The sequence below is a fragment of the Drosophila mojavensis genome, unplaced genomic scaffold, assembly GCF_018153725.1.
Source record: "Drosophila mojavensis isolate 15081-1352.22 unplaced genomic scaffold, ASM1815372v1 contig_74, whole genome shotgun sequence".
NCBI classification, from domain to species: Eukaryota; Metazoa; Arthropoda; class Insecta; order Diptera; family Drosophilidae; genus Drosophila; species Drosophila mojavensis.
In genome coordinates, this window is record NW_025318899.1 from 20,247,299 (window position 1) to 20,269,427 (window position 22,129).

The 22,129-nt window shown below is 46.0% G+C and overlaps 2 protein-coding genes across 7 annotated transcripts; one reads left to right on the forward strand and one right to left on the reverse strand.

Moving 5' to 3' along the window:
- Positions 1 to 538: 538 nt before the first annotated feature.
- Positions 539 to 2,610, reverse strand: LOC6583094 (GATOR complex protein NPRL3). Its single transcript, XM_002008736.4, has one exon. It carries the CDS (start codon positions 2,512 to 2,514, stop codon positions 589 to 591), a length of 1,926 nt encoding a protein of 641 aa, XP_002008772.1. The 5' UTR covers positions 2,515 to 2,610; the 3' UTR covers positions 539 to 588.
- A 119-nt stretch (positions 2,611 to 2,729) lies between these two features.
- On the forward strand, positions 2,730 to 21,256 carry LOC6583095 (protein split ends). Of its 6 annotated transcripts, none has more exons than XM_044009442.1 (8): positions 2,730 to 2,978; positions 3,805 to 4,052; positions 8,276 to 11,258; positions 12,062 to 12,600; positions 12,675 to 12,870; positions 12,938 to 19,890; positions 19,945 to 20,154; positions 20,217 to 21,256. In XM_044009442.1, the coding sequence occupies exons 3-7, from the start codon at positions 9,061 to 9,063 to the stop codon at positions 20,139 to 20,141; spliced, it is 10,083 nt and encodes a 3,360-aa protein (XP_043865377.1). In that variant the 5' UTR covers positions 2,730 to 2,978; positions 3,805 to 4,052; positions 8,276 to 9,060; the 3' UTR covers positions 20,142 to 20,154; positions 20,217 to 21,256. The 6 variants fall into 6 exon arrangements, with proteins under 6 accessions (XP_043865377.1, XP_032587695.1, XP_043865378.1 ...); XM_032731804.2 differs by having other exon boundaries at positions 3,808 to 4,052; XM_044009443.1 differs by having other exon boundaries at positions 2,730 to 2,898; positions 3,808 to 4,052.
- Positions 21,257 to 22,129: the final 873 nt, after the last annotated feature.

Genomic DNA, 22,129 nt, shown 5'->3' on the forward strand with positions numbered 1-22,129 from the left:
CTAAAAAAAAAATGAATACATAGCTAAATAGTCCATATTCTTTAAATTCCTGACTTTAATTTATTTTTTAATCATTTTATGGATATAGTACTCTTTAATTGTAATTTAATAATATAATAAATAATTTTGTCTTGCTCAAGGCCTTGACAATTTCGACGAACCTAAGAAAACTTTGGTAACTAAATAGTAGTGTCTAAACTTACTTACCAAGCTCATTTAAAAAATCTAAAACATATTATTTTTAAATCAAAATAGCCAGATAGTATATTCTGATGGATAATAAATTAAGGGATATAACTCAGTTCATTAGTAAAATTGTTAGACAATATTTATGCAGGCGACTATTAGTACTTTCCGATATATTGTATTATATTCAGAAAGAAATCAATTATATATTGATATTCGAGAAGCTAACTTTTGACTTATTAAGTTGTCAATTTGACAACTTGTCAATATTCACCACACAGGCTTAGCGACAAAATTCTGTTATTCATTTTGACAAATTTTGACACAAATCTCGAAAAAATATTCCTAGCTATTGTAAGTCACATTCATAATGCATTTGGAATGCTTGCTTTATTATAAATTCTATTTGTTGTTGTACATGGAAGCTATGGCCGGATCCTCTGTCTCGTAGAGGATGAGAACGTCGCGGAACTTGTCGAGCAGCTGCAGCAGCTGGGAGCGACGCAAATTCTCAAAATACATAATCTCCTCCAGGTGATGTTCGCTCTTGAAGTAGCCCATCTGGTAGAGCTTGACCAGCAGGGACAGATCGTCCAGGTTGAGGGAGGCGGGTATACGACGTATGGCAGCGCGATCGGCATCGCTGAAGACCTGCAGCAGCTCCTTGAGTTTCTGCTCATCCTCCATGGAGTCGAGACTGTCACAGTTGTCCGTACTCATGGAGGCCGTCATGCTAAAGTTCGACTTGTGGCTGGATGAGGGCTGCACCGCAATATTATCGGAGGCGACGGAGAAGTGATCGTCCGTCAGATGGCGACGATGCGAATTCGCGGGCATCGGCAGCGGCTGGCTGGACATGCTAAGCATGGAGCCACCGTGCACGGGATCATCATGCGGAACGCGACTCATAGTATCGTCTTCGGTGTGATTGCTGTCCTGCTCCTCCTCGGTAAGATTGCCGGCGGCGACATGCGCACAGGAGGCGGACTCCCCAAATTCGTCGTCCACGTCGCTGGGCATGAATTGGACGTAGGTGTGCAGCTGCATGAGCAGATGATGCTGTAGCATCCAGAGCACCATCTGGGCGAGTATGCCCTGGCGTGCCGGCTGTTGCAGCGGCGTCGTCAGGTGTCCAATCGACGTGGGCAGCGAGAAGTCCGAGATGACCTCGAACAAGGACATTCCCGCAAAACGAGTGGAGAACTTCTCCACCAGGTGGGAGCGCGTGTGCAGCGGTGCATCCGGCGCGATCACATACACATTCGTCTCGCACAGCGGATAGATTATGGTGGCCTTGGCCCAGTAAACCAGGTGAGAGACCAGCTTATAGACATGCTCGATGCTCAGATCCGCATTGGAGGCCATGCTCTGCAGGCTGATCAGCGGATTGTAGGCATCCACCAGCTGCCATAGCATTCGTGCGCCCGTCGGCGGCACACAGTCGAGCAACTCAGCAAAGTCCACCAGCAGCAGCATGCCATGATACGGCTTGAGCGCGCGCAGACAGCGATCGATCGTCTCTGGATCCACCATGCTGCCCTTCTTGTGCAGCTGATGGGCCTTGGCCGGCAGGCAGAAGGTCAGCGTTAGATTCTGATTTAGTGTGGTGCTCAGCAGTCCGGTGGTGCAGAGATCATTGCAGATGGACTTCAGGGCCTGCGCCAGGCTGCAGCGCTCCGCAATCAGCTCGAGCGTGCGCTCCAGCGGCTGCTGCTGCTGCTGTTGCTCGTCGTGGGTACGCGCCATCAGCGCCGTCTGCTCCGTCACATAGCCGCTGCGCTGCTCCTCGAACTTGAGCGCCAGCCCCAGGCGCTTGCTCAGCTCGTGGTAGCACTTGACGATGGAGTAGCTGGCCTGGGCGTGCAGTGCGAACACAATGTTGATCAGCATCTGCTGCTTCTTGGCCGCACCGGCAGTTGCTATGCTGCTGCTGGCCGCCAGGGCTTGGCTGTTGACCGCATTTAGCTGAACTGTCGAGGCTGAGCTAATTAATGTGGGATGGCTAACGAAACGCACATCGTTCAGCTTCAACTCGAACTTCTGGTTGCACAACTGTGGCTTGACAGCGAATAGAGCGGATAGTACGTCATCTGCGAAACCCTGCAGTTGTCCTGTGCCCTGCTGATTCTGGCTCTGTTGCGTGGGCGTCTGCAGCAAATCATCTGTGTGGGCGACGGCGAAGGGATTTCGTTTTTTGTTAACCAACTCCTCTCGGGGCTCTTCCGATTTGTGCGTTTGGCCGAGTGTGTGGTAGGGATATCGATACAGCAGGCGGTCGCCTTTGCTGTCGAAGTAGGCAAGTATTACAGCCAGAGGATTTACTTCCATCGTAGCATTATTTATTTATTCTCTTTTGTTTTACCAGCTGCTTTAAACAACAAGTTGGCAGTGCCATAATAAAGAAATCCCTGCTTTCATGGCAGTGCTGCAAGACGTTCAATAATTCATTCCGCAACACTGTTACTATATGTTTGTTACAAATATGAGCTCTGTTAATAACTTAAAAGTGCCATTTGAGTAGAGTGTATGGCTAACATAACCATAAGTTAACATTCTTGCGTTTACACTAGAGCAAGAAGAAGAGTCGGAGTAACGCGGAGTGTGAAACGCGTTTAAAGGTGTTAAAACAACAAATAAATTGTTAAAAAATTATTCTGTGCGCTGTTTTCCAGTGCCACTTACGCAATGCACTAAAATGTAATGGTGAAACGTGTTAGTTCTAGCTTAAAATGTAGTTTTAAAATTTATCTTATTAGCGTGTTGGTAAAGATGAAAAACATAGGACGTGAAAGGTAAAATGCGCATAAAACATTAGAGCAAGCGAGATGCCATTAAAGTGTTGTAGCAGCGGTCTATATACATACATACATACATTGTATATTTTTAAGCGTGTGATTGTGTGCGAGTACGAAACGAGGTACAAAATGTAAAGAGGAATTGTACAAATGTAGTTACAAATATTTTTGATCAAACTATAGTTTAATTTTTTTTTGCCATTGTGCATTTGACAGAAAATCTACGAAGAGTTAACTTTTGAGTGTATTTAAATATCTACTTAATAGCAGTAAACTTGCGCCGCTTCGTTTCTCTAGTTGGCGGTTATGTTTACCCTAAAAAATCATTGTATATCAATATTAAAATATTAAAAATTTTGTGTATAAGAGCGGCAATATCCGCGTATAGATTTTTATATATGTAGGTACGTAGGTACATATTTCAGTGGCGCCGTGTGTGTACATGCATGCATATATGTATGTATCGACGAACAGACAGAAAGACAAAATTAATGTACGTACAGCACTATAAAGTACACTGTGGAATGGCAAGCGCAGTAGTAATAGGCTAAAGAAAGACCAGGTAGAAGAAGCAGCAACGCGAACAAAATAAAATAGGCGATAATAGGTAGGATTTTTACTAGTTGGCATGCTTATGTCCGTATGCTAAAACGGCCACACTATATGTTGCTGTTATAATACAAGTGCGCGCGCAGCACAACACAGTATAGTTATCTCACTCTGTTACACGCTCAATACGTGTTTTGTGCGCATTTTCGTTGTTTCTTATGCCATACGTATTAATAATAAAATTGATTAATCAAAGTGTAAACGTTTATTTAAGCAGGCAGCAAACGTTAAAACAACGCCGCGTTTTGAAACAAGAAAACCTGCAAGCCAAATTACTGTGTGTGCATTTAAAATTAAAATAAAAGGAGAAAAAAAAAAAAAAAAAACCAGATCATAAGCAAGTGAATGCAAAACAAAATTCAAGTATCAAGTAAAGCAAAGGCGACACATTAAAACAAAATCAGAGCTTGCCATTTAAATTAGTGTTGTGTACAATGAAGTGAAACTATATAATCATTCACGGTAAGTAAAACATTCTAAGCACAACATCAGTAATGCGCGCGTAAATTTTGGTTACTTGCATATAGGAATGTTAGTTGATTAATTTGTTTGTCAGTTGAAAATTAAACTAGTCCGGGTTTATATGTGCTGCAATAAAGTCCGATATTATTTACTAGTGCTTATGTTGGTCAAATTAAATGTTTACAGTGCTATTGTCATTTTCGGGTTATTTTTTTTTCGCGCAGTGCGTCGCCATATTTAATTTCATATTTTTCCCCCAATGTAAAAATATATTGTTCTCTGTCCCACTAACGCGTGTGGCATATAGCTTGCGCATTCGTTTGTTTTGCTTGCTATTTTCTTTTGTGCAACGTGAAGTTAGTTGTGCATAATAGAGCTCCACAGAGTTGCCAGCTATGCAAAGTAAAGTAAATATATACATATGTATATAAAATGTGAATTAAATGTTTTTAGTAAAAATTGTTCATTAAATATATGAAATAGAATGTTTACAATAGGGCCATAATATTTATACTCCAAATTGTTTGCAAGCAAATGCACTTTTGTAGGTACATTTAAGTCTTCAACCACATTATATTTCTTTTCATGCTGTATTGTTTTGACATGCGCATCAACAACGAACAAAAATAAAATAGTTTGGAACGTCTTATTTACAAAATTAATTCTTTTAAATATATGGTTGAGGTATTTGCGATTTTCCGCCATTTTGAAATTGCGTTTCATACAAATTTTATATGCTAGAACAGTACCGCCGTTGCTTAGATTTTTTCTTTTCAATTTCCTTTGGTTTTCTCATTTTTGCTGTACACTCCAATCGTGTGTTATGTTTTCGTCAAATGATTTACTATCAATTCTCGCTGTTGCACGCTTGTACTCCATTAAGTTGGCTGCAGTTGTTCACATTATTGGTATGTGTGTCATATGTTTGTCTCTTTTTCTCGCATAGTTCAAACTACACGCCGCCGATGCTACTCTTTACGCATATGTGATTTTTGCCTCGCCTGCTCTGTATGATTTTTCGCTACTTTCTGTGGTATGGGCAAAAATGAAAGCAAAAGTCGATGGACAAGTTTTTAATATGTATATTTGTATTCGTTTGGCGCATACGAAACTTATATGCACAAACCCCCAATCTGAACAATGCAATGGAAAATCAAAAATATTCGATATTTCAAGGGATGTCAGTATTTGCCGCGAATACACCCCCGCCAAAAATATATGCATGTGTATTAGCTGTATGTATGTATTAATACATATGCACCCAAATACGTACACATGCATAAGTATCATAAGAGAAAGAGGATGTGCAAGAAGTTTCTAAATGTGTAACCTATTAGATTACATACGCATTTATATAAATATGAACAAGTACATGTGTATTTCATGAAAATTTATATATTTCTTATTAGTACTTAATATATTTTGCTTCATATTAATACCCTATAGATAGGCAATTAAACAGATGTGCAAATTGTATGAGGCTGTACGAGGCTTATCCAATAGAACTATTCAAATATGCCTGCCCAGTGGGGCATGTGCATGGGCATACAAGCGTATAAAGTACGCGCGACAAATAAAAAAATAAGACGCAATTAGTTGACACTCGGAACATTGAGCCGAGAAGTGGCATCATGAACAACAAACCCATATGCAAAACACAAATACAGATAGAGTGTGCCATGCAAAGTGTAGGCGTGTCTGAGACTGGGTGTGGGGCTGCTCATGATGTATTGATGTCTGCATAGTGGGAATGCAATGCCAAAATTAGCTGTCTTATTGCTGTAATCAAGTCACACGTAGTGATGTATTTACAACGTCTACGAGTGCGATTGCGAGTAGTCGATAAACAGTGTGTATTGCTATTGTTATCGATCGTTTGTTCCGATTAGATTTTCGCTCATTTTTTAAATTGGGAAGCTTTGACTCGCTTTGCTTTGCTTATGACCTGACGCCGTGAGTGACAGTGCCCAACCTTTGCTTTCCTAAACAGTGAGTTCTTTCTTTCTCTTTTTAACGTTTGCAAAGCAAATAGAAAAGCACCGTGGTCATTCGCAGAGTTCGTATGCATGTGTATGTGTTTGTGTCAATATGTTCTATTGTGCATTCAAACATGCTCTCTCGGAAGTTTGCTATTCACACACATGAACATACAAACGCACACGAACAGCGATTTACGCGAGTGTAAATTGTTTATGGCGCGCATTTTAGAAGTTGGTTGGGGTAGGGTTATAGCTTTGCTAATACATTTTTTTTTCGCATTTACGCTTAAGTGACGTGTGTGCTCATTTGGTTGTACCCATGTGCTAGTGTGTTAGATATAGTAACTTAACTACATGTAAAAATGCCCGCTTATTTTATAATTTGTTGGCTTTTTTAATACGATGTTTTATATACTTAAATACATACATATGTATATATATACGTACGAGTCTACATATATGTTGCTGCTGTTTGTTATCTTGGGGCTGTGCGCACTTTGTTGTTATTTGTCGCTGTTATTGGGAAACACATGAAACGGAAATAATTCATGTGAGCACACATGATTACACATACATGCATATGCGTAGGCCTTTAAAAACATATATGTATATGTATGTGTAACAGAAAAATTAAAAGATTGAAAGAATACTTGAATATTAAATTACATTTAAGCATCTGCATACGCTTAAGAGTAGGCATTGCACCGTTACATAACTGACTAAATAAGCTGTTATACATTGTTAATTTGTGTTAAACATTTGGAAAAAGCATTTGCATAGATGCATATTTATAACACATATCATGGGGTTACATAAACACATTGACTGTGCAATTAACATTTCGCAATTCTGGTGAATTTTGCGGTTTATTTTCTCTTTATTTATTTTATTTTTGTGTCAATTGATGGCAAAGTAAAGGCATACACAAAACAACAACAGAATAAACACATGCATCGCGCATTCAATTGAGCAGCGGTCGATGCAAATGTGTGTTGCCCTCGCTGCCTTCGTCTCAATTAGAAATGAAATTTCAATAGGCGCGCACTCAGTAACTGCGAGAGCCAAGTGCAGCCCAAGAGGAGACGAGACAACTAGCAATAGATACTGCAAACAGCAGCAGCAACAACAACAATAACAACAATGCAGCGGCAAATAAGACGATGTCGTCGACTGCCATGAATGCCGCGCCGGATGCCAAGGCAAAATTAGTGCATTCACTTTTTGCTTTGGCTTTGGTAACGACCAAAAGCAAAGCAAAACTACAAGCATATGCACACACATGCACTTTTACAGTACGGTTTATATATATGTACATATATAGTAGCTATGTGTGTAAATTGTAAATGCGAATAGCTAGGTGCAGAGAAACCGGAAAAAAGCTATAAAATTAGAGAAACATGCGCATAGCAGAAATGCCAAACAATGAGCCGAAGTAGAAAGAGAAATATACTAAATAAGATAATGCTGCTGGATGGATGTAAACAACAAATCAAACCATATAATTTAGAAACTAAAAAAAAACGAATGAAATAAATATATACGAGTAAAACAAATAAAAATGTATATTAATGTAAAATTGAAAGAGTTCTATTCTAATAGGAACTTGAAACTGAAACTTAAACTCTTACCATTTATTATAGAGTATTAATGCCTTAGTATTAGAAGTGCCCATAAATATTGATTGACTGCCCTGAGTACGAGTCAAAATAACAGGTTTTATTTATCTGAGCAAAAGTGCACAGTGATTTAAAAGGGGGCAAAGGAAATGATGGTTTGGCTCCACTGTACTTGCGCACGCATACAAATGTAAACAATGCAGGTTCATAACGTATTTCTTTGGTCTGCTTTGACTGCTTTGGCAGCTTGATGTTCGCGTTGTTTTCTGTGTGTTGGCTCTCTCTATTAACAAGTTTTGACGGGTTGGTTTCTTCTGCTCGCGCTGCAAGTGTAAGCACAAACGACACACAAAAAGCAAACGAAAAAAATATACAAGAATTTGTAACGCGCATGCGTTTGGTATTTGTCATTACATAAGCAACAAACTGGCATCTGGCAACGCTGTGGCGATAAATCAGACACACTAATCGATAATCGGTTGCAAAATTTAAATTAGTTTCTGAATATTCTTAGCATTTGTTTATTTATTGAATGAGAAGAAATAATAATCTGATTTATAATTACCTATATTTATTTATTGTTTATAGTAAATAAAACTTAAAAACTATTCTCTTTATATCATTGCAGCAAATGGAACATACAACGAAGGATCGTTTAATGAGTTAAATTTAAAGCAGTTTCGTTGTGCTGGACAACAACAACAATAAGAAGCAAAATAATAATAATAATAAAACAACGACACACACCCGAAACCAAGAACAACGAGTGCTAAAATAGAACTTGCAAAGCTACAGTTAACAGGAGGCGCACCAAAACGGAAGCGTCGACTTGGTAGAAGTAGAGGCAAAAGAAAGAGAGACAATACACGCACCGTTATGTTTGTAATGGCTAACAATGTAATGTGGCACAGTGTTGGAAATCGTTTATGCAATTTGAATGCGCGCCACCCACAATTAGCAACCGCAAGCAGCGGTCAGGCAAACACCGCCGAACAGAGCATTTCTGGTTATGCATTAGGCCCCCATAGGTTTGGGGGCACCATCACCAATAGAAGCAGCAGCAACTGCAGCAGCAGCAGCAGCAATAGGAACTGCAGTGCAACGCGACTAAAGTCACAAAATACAAAAATATTAAAGCAACAGCAGCAGCAACATCATCGGCGGCCGCAGCGGGAAAAGCTTCTAGTGAATAAGATGTCTAGTGAGGCAGTGTTGTGAAATGCCAAAAGTTAATACACAGCGGAAACAGCAGCAGCAAAAAGAAGAGCAACAAAAACTTAGCACCAGTTAAAAGCAGCCTCCCCCGCCCCATCTAACTTAGGTTTAAACCACTTCTATAAATATAGAAACAAAAAAGAGATAATATATATAAAAAAAAGAATATTATTTTGTGAGCAATTGAACTTTGTAAAAATGCCCATGTCCACGCATGATACGGTCTTCGTGGAGCCTGTCGTCGGCAGCAGCAGTAGCAGCGGCAACAATAGCAGCAGCAGTACAAGCAATAGCAGCGCCAGCACACGAATCGGGATCAGTGGGCCACAGCAGCAGCATCCACCACACATTGTGATTGATGGCAGCAGCTTGTCGACGCAGGCACAGCTGAAGCGGATTATGCAGCGGCGCATGTCCATTCAGGCGCAGCCCGCCCAGAAGTACGCGGTGCGTACGACAACAGCGCAACAGCAACAGCAGCAACATTTGCCCCAGCAACAGCAGCAGCAACATGAATTGCTCAATCCGCAGATCTACAAAATTGTCACGACCGATGGCAGCACCAGCAACGTCATCATCGACACCTCCGCTGCAACACCGCCGCATAACTCGAAGCTGTTGCTCAGTAATCTCACGGTGCTGTCCAAACAGGCGCCCGCCCTGTCCTCCCAGTCACAACACCAACAGCAGCAGCAGCAGCTCAGCTATGTGAATGCTAAGAATCTGCCGTATGTGACGGCAACGCCCGCGCTCAAGCAGCAGCAGCAGCAAAAGTTTGGCACAATTGGCGCCTACAAAGCTGTGAATGCCAGCGCCAATGCCAAGCAGCTGCAGGGGTACGCGCAGGCGACGCAGCAGGGTAGCGGCACACCGGTCATGCAGAAGGTAACGCTGGGCTCGCGGGTGGTGACGCGACTCCAGTCGTATGTGCCGCCCCAGCAGCAACAGCAACAGCAGCAGCAGCAGCCGCCGCAGATCATTGTGCAGTCAGCGACAGCGGGGCAGCAGAAATACGTTAGCCGGCCGGCGATAACGACAACGGCGGCGGCTCTGCTCAAGAAGGCCAATCAGAAAATAACAGTCAAGAGTGTTGGCAACATGTTGCACCAGCAGCAGCAGCAACATCAGCAGCAACAACAACAGCACCAACAGCAGCAGCAGCAACAGTTGAAGGCATTCATCTCCTCACAGCAGGCAACACACAAGACAGCCGTCAAACCCAAATTCGTCAAGCAGTACAGCAGCGCGTCCGGCGGCCTATCCATTGCTGCGGTGCCACAGCAGCAGCAACAGCAGCAGCAGAATGCCTATGGCAAGCAGCACCAACAGTTGACGCCCAATAAGCTGAACAAACTGACTGCTAGCAGCAACACGAAATATGTATTGCAACAGCAACCGCTGCAACAGTTAGCCGCCAACTTGCCGCAAGGCACGCAGCTGCAGCAGAAGACCACAACGACGGCTGGGGGCGGCAGCGGCGGTTACATGTTGCAGCAGTCGACGGCGGGAGCCATCAAGTTTGTCAACTCACACGGCACCGTCATCCAGCAGCATCCGCCCCAGGGCCAGGTCAAGCGCATTCACTACAACAGCAGCAGCAGCGACAGCAGCACCGACCACCACCAGCAGCAGCAGCAGCAGCAACATCATCAATCCTCCCTGATCACAGACGATGTGATGATTGTGAATGGCACGCAGATGACAGATGAGCTCTCGGCGCGCATTCTGCAGAGCATGGCACAAAAGTCCTTTAGCCAGCAGCAGCAGCGCTTTCAGCAGCAGACAACGCCAACATCAACACCAACAACAGCAGCGGCAGCAGCAGCAGCAGCAGCAAATGCAAGCATGCCACCGCCACAGCCAACGTCGACACCCACGCAAATTATATACGGAGGAAATAGCAGCGGCAACAGCAACAGCAACAACAACAGCAGCAGCAGTAGCAATAGCAACAACAACAACAGCAACAACACTGTAGCAGCAACGTCAAACAATCTGCTGTTGACCCACTATCAAGCTGCAGCAGCAGCAGCAGCAGCCGGCATGTCGCCCAGCTCGTCGTCAACAGCAACATTGACGCCAGCCTCATCGCCATCACCCTCGCCAGCCACGTCATCGCCAGCGTCTGGCTCGTATCTGACGGTGACTTCCTCCAGCGCGCCCTCGGTGAGCATCTCTTCGCATGGCTTTGCCAGCGGCAGTGCCGCAATGTCCTCCTACATGTCGGCGACGGCGGCGCGCCGTCAGTCGGTCAGTGCGCCCACCAGCCGAGCAACGTCGCTCGAGCGCAAACAAATCCAGCAGCAGCAACAGCACCTGCTCCACGAGGCTGTCACAGCAGCAGCAGCAAACATGCGCAAACCGCCGCCCACTGTGGTCGAGTATTACAAGCACAGGTGAGTAATTGGCGAGGTAAACATTATGTTGAGCTATAGTCAAAAGGAATAAACTTAAATGAAAATAAAGTATAGTAAAATAATAATCTATCGTAACTGGTTTTTAATCAAAATTAAAGCTTGATTGAGGAATTGAAATTAGAATTTTATGGAAAAAGGCAAAACATTCAAAGACTTTGAGAAGAATGGGATTCTAATGCCCTCACATATAACAATAATAATATAATGTAAAAATAATATAAGAATTTTGTAAGGATTTTTTTATAGACCTACTATTATTAGATTCTTTCCAGCATTCATATTATTATTAAACTGAATTTGCATTAGAATGTTAAATAGATTAGAATAGAAAGCAATAAGATTCTCCTATAAACTTGAAATATCTTAATTTTTAACAATATATTATGAATGTATATGGGAAAGAGAATTAGATTTGATCTATATACCAAACGGACAAAGTTTTCAATGTTAGGATTGGAAGTTTCATTAGGAGTATTTGAAATGAAATATTTGCTTACGATCTAGTTTGTTTTGCCTAGTGAGGCAGGCACTTGACAGTTGGTTGAGCACATCAATTCAATTTGAATGAGGGATCGAAAAAAAATGGTTGCCAAGTACATTTTGGATAAGGAAAAGTTGCCCTGACTCCGAGCACCAAGCAGCACAGATTCTCAGCTTCTGTAGCTATCGATATCGAGAGCTTAGTTTAGTGATAGGTTTTGTTTCTACGTCGAGCCATTCCCTAACGAAAACTGTCAACGCGCACAACTAACGTAAAAATTAACTTCTGAAATTTATTGCAGCAGCAACAGCTTAAATAATTTAAACAGTGGACTGCGCAGTAGCAACTCCAGCACGAGCTTAAATACAGCGGCGACAGCGTTGAGCTCAGCAGCGAGTCCACACTTGACGCCTGTGCACGTGGAGACAGCGACGCTTTTGATGAAACCTCAGCAGCAGCAGCAGCAGCAGCAACAACAACAACAACAACAACAACAGCAGCAGCAGCAGCAGCCACAACAACTGAACGCAAACGAGGAGGAGCTGTACATAGAGGAAGTGCGTCCAGTGCCTGTGCACACTCAAGACCTGCGTTTGCAGCAATTGCACGCCATAATGCAGGATCACACGTACGCCTCTCAGCAGCAGCAGCAACAACAACAACAGCAGCAGCAGCAACAACAACAGCAGCAGCAGCAGCAGCAGTCGGCGACCGGTGGAGCCACAGCCGCACAGCAAATGCAGCAGCAGCCACAGCAGTGGTCCCTTGGCGGCATTGGTGTCACTGTCAGCGGCCCCGCAACGACTCCGGGGGGCTTCAACAGTTTCTATGGACAACAGAGTGAGTTACGAAATATATCTTAATATTATAAAAAAAATATATAAATATTTCGTTGTCTTCATTTACCCAACCAGTGGGCCGCCATGTGCCGCATGATGATGACGCCCAGTCGGCTATAAGCGGGAGCTCACGTCTGGCCAGCGCCGATATTGATCCAGGCGAGGAGACGGAAACAGCGCCCGAGGCAGAAGCTGAGGATGATTCGGTTACCCGCTGCATCTGTGAGCTAACCCATGACGATGGTTACATGATCTGCTGCGACAAGTGCTCGTAAGTATGCCAGCCCTCTAGATTGTTGCGTTTACTAATCAAAAATGTTGAATTACACCATCCATAGCGCCTGGCAGCACGTGGACTGCATGGGCATCGATCGCCTCAACATACCCGAGGAGTATCAGTGCGAGCTGTGCCAGCCGCGACCCGTGGACAAGGCCAGGGCACGTGCGCTGCAGCGCCAAAAGCGTCGAGAGCATATGCTGCTCGTGGCTACACAAGCGGCAAGTGGTGCGCCGCCTGCAACGGGAACTGCGGCAGCCGCTGTTGGCGCTTCAGCAGCAGCATCAGCAGCCAATTCAATGGGCGGAGCAGCGACAGCGGCAGGCTCACTGCTTTACAACAGCCAAGAGCTGCCGCAGCAGCAGCAGCAACAACAACAACAGCAGCATCAGCAGCAGCAACAACAACGGCTCGGAGCCGGCCCGAATGGTGGCTTCGGCCCAGCTGCTGGTGGCATAACCAAGAAATCAAAGAAAACCAAAGATGGCGCAGCCGGCACGCTGAAGAAGAGCAAGAAGAGCGGCGACAAGCTGAATGCCAGTGGTGGGTCAACCGGCGGCACAGGAAGCTCCAAGTCGACAAAGAAGAGCAGCAAGCGCAAGAGCAAATCCGGCGGCGATGGCGTCGGTGGTAGCAGTCCCGCCTTGACTGCCGCCGAGAAGCATGCTGCCAACTTGCGTCAGTGGATTGAGCACTATGAGTACGCCGTAACGAATCATTATTCGCCCGAGTTGCGTGCCCGTCTGCATGCCATACAGAAGCAGCCCAGCCTGCTGCAAAGCATACAGAATACGGAGAATAAGGCGCTGCGTCTGATTGCTGGCGGCTGTGCCTCGGAGCTGGACAAGCGCGCCCAGCTAATACCGTATGCGGGCGCCAAGGTGTTGATCAGCAGCGTGGATCTGGCGCCGCATGCGCCCATCCATGAGCTGCGCGGCAAGTACATGCTGACCACGCAGTTTCGCACGCAGAATCCCACCGTGAACATGAATACGCCGCCGCCGAGCAACTATCTGAACAGCTTCAAGGTGCACAAGACGCCCGGACAGTTTGTGTTCTTCTATCAGCTGCCCGGCGTGGAGGCGCCCATGCAAACGCATCAACAGCAGGCGAACCACCAGCCGCCGCCACCGTTGCCCGCCTACCTCAAGGGACCCGAGGTGTGCGTCGATACGCGAACCTATGGCAACGACGCCCGCTTCGTGCGTCGCTCGTGCCGGCCCAACGCCGAGCTGCAGCACTACTTCGAGAAGGGCACACTGCATCTGTATATTGTGGCGCTGACGCACATTCGAGCCCAGACGGAGATCACGGTGCGGCACGAGCCGCACGACCTGGCAGCTGTGGAGCAGAAGAAGTCCCACTCGGCGGTCATACAGCCGACGAGCACACGGTGCGCCTGTGATCTGGGCAGTGATTGCCTGTTCGCCCTGCCCCTGGCTGTGCAACAGCAGCTGCAGGCGCCGCCCGCTCAGCCGCGCAGCAGTCATCGCAACAAGGCCGCCGCTGCAGCCGCGGCAGCAGCAACGGCTGCCAACAGCGCCGCAGCAATACAGCTGACCATGGGCATGGGCAGCACAGTGGCAGCGGCAGCAGCAGCAGCAGCGGCAACTGCACGCAATCGCTCCACCTCCTCCAGTGGCGAGAGCAGCAGCCACATGGGCCTCAACAGTCCGCAGCTGAGCCAGTTGAATTTGGGCTTTAAGCCCAGTCCGGCTGTCACGATGAGCACGATGGGCAACGGCGTGACAGCGGTGGCAACTGCTGCTGCAATGCTCTGTAACAGCAACAGCAACAGCGGCAACAGCAACAACTCGTGCTCCGTTTCCATGTCCAGTGTGCTGCACGACTCGGGCATTTGTACATCGTCGTCATCGCCATCGGTGTCCATTCCATCGCCTACGCCCACGCAATTGCAGTCGCCCACGTTGCAGCAGCAGCAGCAACCGGCGCAGCAGCAGACATCGCTGCTGCAGCGCAGTCCAACACAGCAGCAACAGCAAATACTCGCTGCATTGCCGACACCTATGTTACTGTCGCCACAGCTGTTGCAGAAGCCGACACAGCAGCAGCAACCATCGCTGTTGCAAAACCAGCAGCAGCAGCAGCAGCAACAGCAGCAACAGGAGCCGCTGGCGGTAATTGCAGCTGCAGCAGCGGCACAGCGACCGATGGCTACTTTCTATTTGCAGCCACAGTCTCCGCACCAGCCACAGTCACAACAGCAACAGCAACAGCAAATCAATGTGCAGCGACAACAACAAGAACAGCAGCAGCAGCAACAACAACAGCAGCAGCAGCAGCAGCAGCAATACGCACAGCAGCAGCAGCAGCAGCAGCAACAGCAACAGCTGGCTGATGAGGCACGCATGGCGGTTAGCGCATTACAAACTTTACATGCCACGCCCACAGCGCACATGGCGACGCCCATAAAAATTACAACAACACAGCCGCTTAAGCAACAGCAGTCGCAGCAGCAGCAGCAGCAACAACAACATCAACAACTACAGCAGTTCCAATTGCAACAGTCACAGCAACAACAGCAACAGCAACAGCCATCACCCCAGCAGCAAGCACAGATTTATCAGGCATCAGTGTCGCCCACCAAAACGCCTTCAAAAGCGAACTCACAGCTCAACAACAACTGCAGCAACAGCAACAATAATAATAACAACAATAACAACAACAATAGCATCAATTTAACTCCAACAACACGCAAAACGCCTGCTAAAGCAGCAGCAGCAGCAGCAACAGCAACAACAATTAATAGCCCCGCCGTACGAGAGGCCAAGGTGGAGGAATCGTCAACAGCTGCCAGCACGCCGGCAACATCAACGCCCGCTGCCAAGAAGGACAAGCCAAAGTCTCGTGAGGAACGCAAATTGGAAGCCATTCTGCGTGCCATCGACAAAATGGAGAAGCAGGAGGCGCGCGGCAAGAAGGCCAGCGGCGGTGCAGCGGCGGGCGCAGAGAGTCGCCAAGTGGGTGGCAAGCAGCGCATGAGCAATTCGCCAGCATCGCCGCGCAAACGCAATGCCAGCAGCAATTCCATGAGTGAGTCGGCCGACGGCAGCTCTCTGAACTTGGGCACGCCCACTAGCACCAACAACAACAACAACAACAACAATAATAGCAGCAAAGGTGGCGCAGCAAGGCGCAACAAAAAGAAGCGCAAAGTGAGTCGCAGCTACAACAACCACAACAACAACAGCAAGCGCAGAAAGAGTCTAAGTGAATCGGATGCTGAATCGCATACCGAATCGGAGCTGGCTTCACCGGCGCTACAGAATCAAAATCTGAATCTGAATCAGCATCAGAATATAATGCAGCACAACAACAACAACAGCGTGCAACAGCAGCAGCAGCAGCAACAACAATCTACAGATCAGGCTGCGGGCTTGCTGCTGGCATTGGCGCACAACAACTGCGAGCCCTTCAAGCCGCCAGCAGCAACGTCTGCGGTCAGCAGCGCCTGTTTGCTAATTGAGGCAGCAATGGGTCCGCTAGAGCAGCAGCCAGAGCAGCAGCAATCGTTGCAATCGCCATCCGTTGGGGAGTTCAAGTATCCGCCCAGTGGCGCCAAGACAAAGAAGTCGCTCATGTCCAGCTGGTTTCAGTCGGAGCAATGCGAGCAACAATCTGGACTGGACAGTCTAGTCCAAGCAGCCATGAGCGAAATAAATGGCTCCAGGGAGCAGCTGCAACAGCAACAGCAGCAGCAGCAGCAACAGCAACAGATGCAGCAAATTCCCGCACAGCAACCGCAGCAACTGCAAATCGATGCTCCAGCGTTGCTCAAAGTGGAGCAGTTCATACATCAAGTGGAGGCCACTGAGCGCTCACAGATGCCTTCCGTGCAGAACAATTCGTCGGTGAAGAAGCGTTGGCTGCGCCAGGCCATTAGCGAAGAGACAACCGATGAGAATCAGCCCCAGGCTCCGGTGACGCCCACGCCCAGCATATCGCCGCTGCAGCACCAGCAACAACAGCAGCAGCAGACGCCGCCTTTGCTCTCGAACGGCTTCAGCACGCCGTTGAAGAAGCGTCGTCTGGTGGTCGTCAGCAATGGTGGGTTGGAGGCGACGGCAGTTGAGGAGCCGCACATCGACGTCATTGGCAGCGCCGGCGAGGAGGAGCACAAAGTGGAGCAGTTGGAGCAGGCACAGACGGAAGTGTTGAAAGTCGAGACGCATCAGCACTTCGAACAGGATGATGATGTGGACATCTTGCGGTCGCCCAGTCCCGGTGCACAGCAAATCGTTGCCGAGGATAATCTGGTCAAGATTGAGCCGGAGGACACAAGTGCCGCAGCGGAGGATGTCAAGATTGATGTGGAGCGTGAGGAGAGTCAAGCGTGTGACAAGTTTGAAGAGTTGATCAATGTTAAGCGCGAGAAGGAGGAACAGCAGCAACAGCAACAGCAACAGCAGCAGCAGCAGCAAGAGCAACAACAAGCCATCGCCAAGGTGGAGCCTTTGCCAGAAGAGAAGCAGCAGGTGACTAAAGTGGAGCCCAAGGCGGAAATTAAGCCGGAGCCAACAGCTAAAGTGGAGACACTGCCTGAGCCCAAGCCAGGTGAATCGTTGCTGCGCACAGCAGCAATGGCTGCAATGCCAGCAACAGCAACAACAGCCATTGCAACGGCGACTGTGGTTGAGGCCAAGGCGACTGCCAAACCGCGCGCTGCAGCTGTGAAGGATGAGGATGAACCGCTTAAAAAGAAGCCCAAGTTGGAAACAAACTCAACAGCAGCAACAACAACAGCAGTAGCAGCTACAGCTGCAACAACAGCAGCAACAACAGCAGCAACAACAGCAGCAACCACAACAGCTGCAACAGTTGCTGCGGTAGCAACGTCAACCCCAACGGCGACGACAACAACAACAGCAACGGCAATTGCTACGCCTGCAGCCAGCAGCAAAAACCTAACCGAGCTGGACATACAGGAGCGTCTCTTATCCTTCCATGCTGAGAACATCTCCTATTTGCAGTCGCGCAATAAGAAGGCAACTAGCAGCTGCTCCGGCAAGAGCAACAACAACAACAATAATATTGCAGCCGGCGTTGACTTGCCCACCAAAAAGTCCAGCAAGGTGAAGGATGAGAAGCGTGAGCGCGACAAGCAGATCAAGAAGTCGAAAAAGGACAAGAAAAAGTCAAAGGAGAAAGATAAACTGAAGGCGGCAGCTATCGCAGCAGCCTTGGCCGTTGCTGCGCCTGAGGCCAAAAAGAAGCAGCCCAAAGAGTCGAAGCAGCAATTCCAGCTGCCAGCAGCTGTAGCAGCAACAACATCCACACCTGCAACACTCACACCTGTCACAGCGGCAGCAATAACAGCAACAACGAATGGCAAGACCAAACACAACAGCAACGTGCTGGAGCAACAGCAGCAGCAATCGGCACTGCGACGTCGCACCATGTCAATGTGTGTTACGGCAGGCACGCCTACAACGCCCACAGTGCCAACAACTCCAGTACTAGGAGCCACAAAGAAGCGTCAGACCAACTTTGAGCAGGAGCTGACGAAGCCCAACAGCCAAATACTCAGCAGCAGTCTATTGCTCAATACCAGCAAAACCCCGCAGCAGCATCAGCAAACGGCAGCAGCAACAGCAGCAGCGGCAATTGTTGCGCCAACAACAGCACAGCAGCAGCATCGCAAGGAGAACAATCATCATCATCATCACCATCATCACCACCATCAGCCGCAGCAGCAGCAGCAGCAACAGCAGCAGCAGGAGGCAACCGGTTCTATGAGCTTGGCAGCGGCCATCGCCAGCGGTAAATTGACGCCGATCAGTCGACGGCGCGAATCTATGTGCGGCAGCAGGCAGCAGGCGCTCATTGCGGCCGCTATGAAAAAGGATAAGAAGGAAAAGAAGAAGAGCAAGAAGAAGGATCGTGAGAAGAAGCAAAAGGAGAAGGAGAAAGGCAAGCAAAAGGAGAAAGACAAGGACAAGGACAAGGAGACGACAAAGGCTAAGGCCAATAGTCAACAGAAGCAACAGCAGACGACTGCAACAGCTGCAAATGCAATGGCCAACAAGACAGCATTAGCTAAGCCGGCCTTAACAAAGCCAGTTACAGCCACGCCCACGCCCCCTGTTCATTCAGCGCCCATATCAGCTGCTCCGATACCTGTGCTAATCACGCAACCAACATTGTCAACGCCACCAACAGCAATGCCAACAGCAGCAATGTCAGTGCCACCTGTCGGTGCTCCCCTGCCGCAGCTGCCCTTCTACAACACCATCTATGGCAAATTGCAGGAGCCGCCAGTGATGCCGGCCATTGCATCGTTAGTGTCCTCGCCGCTGGCCAAAATGAGCAGCAGCAGCAGCATCCCTAGTTTGGCCGAGTACTTGGAAGCAACCAAATCGAAGGCGGCGGCGGCCGCAGCAGCTGCAGCAACAGCTCAAACAGTCGTTGCTGTTCCACCAACAGCCGCAGCCGCTACAGCATCAATTGCCATGACAGCTAACAATGGGCTGGCTACAGCAGTGGAGAGCATGCCGCCGCCATCGACAACGCCGCTCAAGCTCTACACGCGCACTGCCAGCCATGATCCCCGCTTAAATCCCATGCTGACTGTGCCGGAGCCAGCGCCGATGCCGAAACGCAAGCTGTCGATTAGCGAATATCGCATGCGGCATCGCCCCTCGGTCGACACTGCGCCCACAACTCCGACGACGCCGACAACGCCAACGGAGCGCTGCTTTGCCAAGCCGCAGACCATTAACAAATGCTCGCTGCAGTCGCCAGAACGCTACCAGGCGATGCGTGATCGACGCAATTCCATCAGCGTCCATCAGAATCAGAACAACGGCAGCAGCAGCAGCGGCGGCGACAAGAATCATCTCTACCAGCAACAGCAGCAGCAACAGCAATCCTCCTCGGCGCTCAAGGGCAACCCGAAGAACTCTGTGGTGAATTCAGCAGCGGCAACGCTGAGCACGGTCAACAGCATCCTGAGCACTGCTCACAAGCTGCACATGTTCGATGACAAGCCCAAGGGTAAGCTTTGAATCTTAACCAGAAGTCCATTTGCTAATAGTTTTCGTTTTGCAGGTGGTCACTTCAATGCGGCACCCACGTTGCTGGAGCAGCAGCAGGAGAAGATGAGTGAACGCTCGCGTTGTCTGCAGCGCACAATTTCCTGTGATTCGCGTGTCATTGAGCGCCTGGGCGCCGGTGCAACAGCTGGTGGCAGTGCCAGCCTAGTGGACAAAGTGACTGGAGCGAGTGCCAGGCGTGATGCAACATAGAGGCTATGAACAGGTGGGTCGAGAATTTCGATGAAAGATGACATTTTATTCATAGTCGAATTTATTTCACGACAGGCATTAAATCAAAAGCAGCAGATGAAAGCAGCAGATCCTTCGGATAAACCGAAAATCTAACCTCAACTCGAAATAGCAATCAAAATCTGGATATTGAAAACAATCGCTGGCGTATCAAATGATATATATAAATCTATATATGTAAATCATATATATGCTACGCGGCTCTCCTTATTTAAACAAATGTACAGCAAATCCGGACATAGAAATACAAAGGCACTCACAGAGAAATTGAAACTTTATTATTTGTGTTGTAAACGCTATAACTCGCTATAATTAATACTACTTAAAAATATATATATATAAATAAATTATTTATATATATATTTATTTATATAAATATGTAATCGCTTTGAGTTCGGGAGAAGAAACGATGACAAGAATATAGTGAAGAGCCTTCTGCTAAGCTAATTAGCAGTTCAACTGGTCGCGTTTTTTCGCAACAATCGATCAACTTATCTAATTCTACTCCATAAATATGTATCTTTATAATGTAGTATATATATAAATACTATATGTAGCGCTATAGACGTATATAAAACTTAGATATACAAAAGAATCACACACAAACAAACTACAACTAATTGAAAAGTTTATCAAGCTGTAAGCATTAGATTTCCTTTTGTTTTTAAAATAATTAACTGCATAATGTATTAATATTACTTTATACCTTAGCACTTTTAGTTGCGTAGAGCTTCGAGAATTTTTACATTTATTTAAACTTATTGAAATATGCAAACAAAAACTAAAGCAACAACAAAATATGATTATTGTTTTCACTTAATTTTTTTTCGTAGTCGTAATTAAAGATTATATGAGAATAATAACAGATTTAATAAAGAAAAGAAAGAATTGATAACAACATAACCAGGCTTAAAACGCAAGCAATACTATAAACCAAAATAAATGGAACTAAACTGTAAATAGGAATTTTGCCAGAGTAAAGAGCGAATCGCATATTGTTGAATAACTGTATATAGAATCCAGAGTAAATAAAATTAATCCGTTTCAGCACGAAACAACAATGCTAATTTAGTACGTAAGCTAAAAATTGAAAAAAGAGTACAAAAGGCGAGATAATTGAACGTAATTAAATTTAAGTAATGCCTAAAAAACAAATTTAAAATTTATATATTGTACATAAAAAGGGCCGTCGCGTATAAGATCAACATAAAACTTGAAATTATTTCCTCTTTAACAATAGATTTCAATGTTTTTGTAATTCAGTAAAGAAAAACTCTCCGCTTAATTCCTTTCCTTAAATGCCCAAAAACAACAACAGAATCGTAATTTTTAGCCCTGTGAATATGTATTTCTTTTAAATTATTAAGAAATTTTGAATACCAAAATTATCTCTTTATAATTTGACTTTTTTACAGATTACAACAGTTTTTACATTTAACATTTAAGAGGTTTAAATCGTTTAGGTTCAAAGAATTTTAACTAAAATTAATTAATTTAGGGACGAACAGAAACTCTTGAGTATATGCTGTTAAAGATGGTTCAAATGAAATATTTAGTTGTCATGTTTCGGAGATGGATCAGGCTTGGATATTATGCAAGAACTATATTATTACCTGTGCTATCTCCATGAACATATTTTTGATCAGAATTGATTTTAGGTTTTCTTGTCATAAAATTGAACTATTCTATACATAGATTATATCTCTCAAATAGTTTATATTACCTTAAAAACTTGTACGCCTAACTTTCGACAAGTATTGCCGTATCAGTTTCCTCATCGTTTATATCATATTCTTTTAATCCAACTAATACACATGAATTTTTAGTTCGAAAGTCGTGAAACAAAAAAGATTATTTTGTATAAGAATTTATTCTAATATATTTAAATGCTCTCGTTAACATTTAAAATCGGTCGGAGTATTGGAGTTAGGAGTATAGAAATTATATAT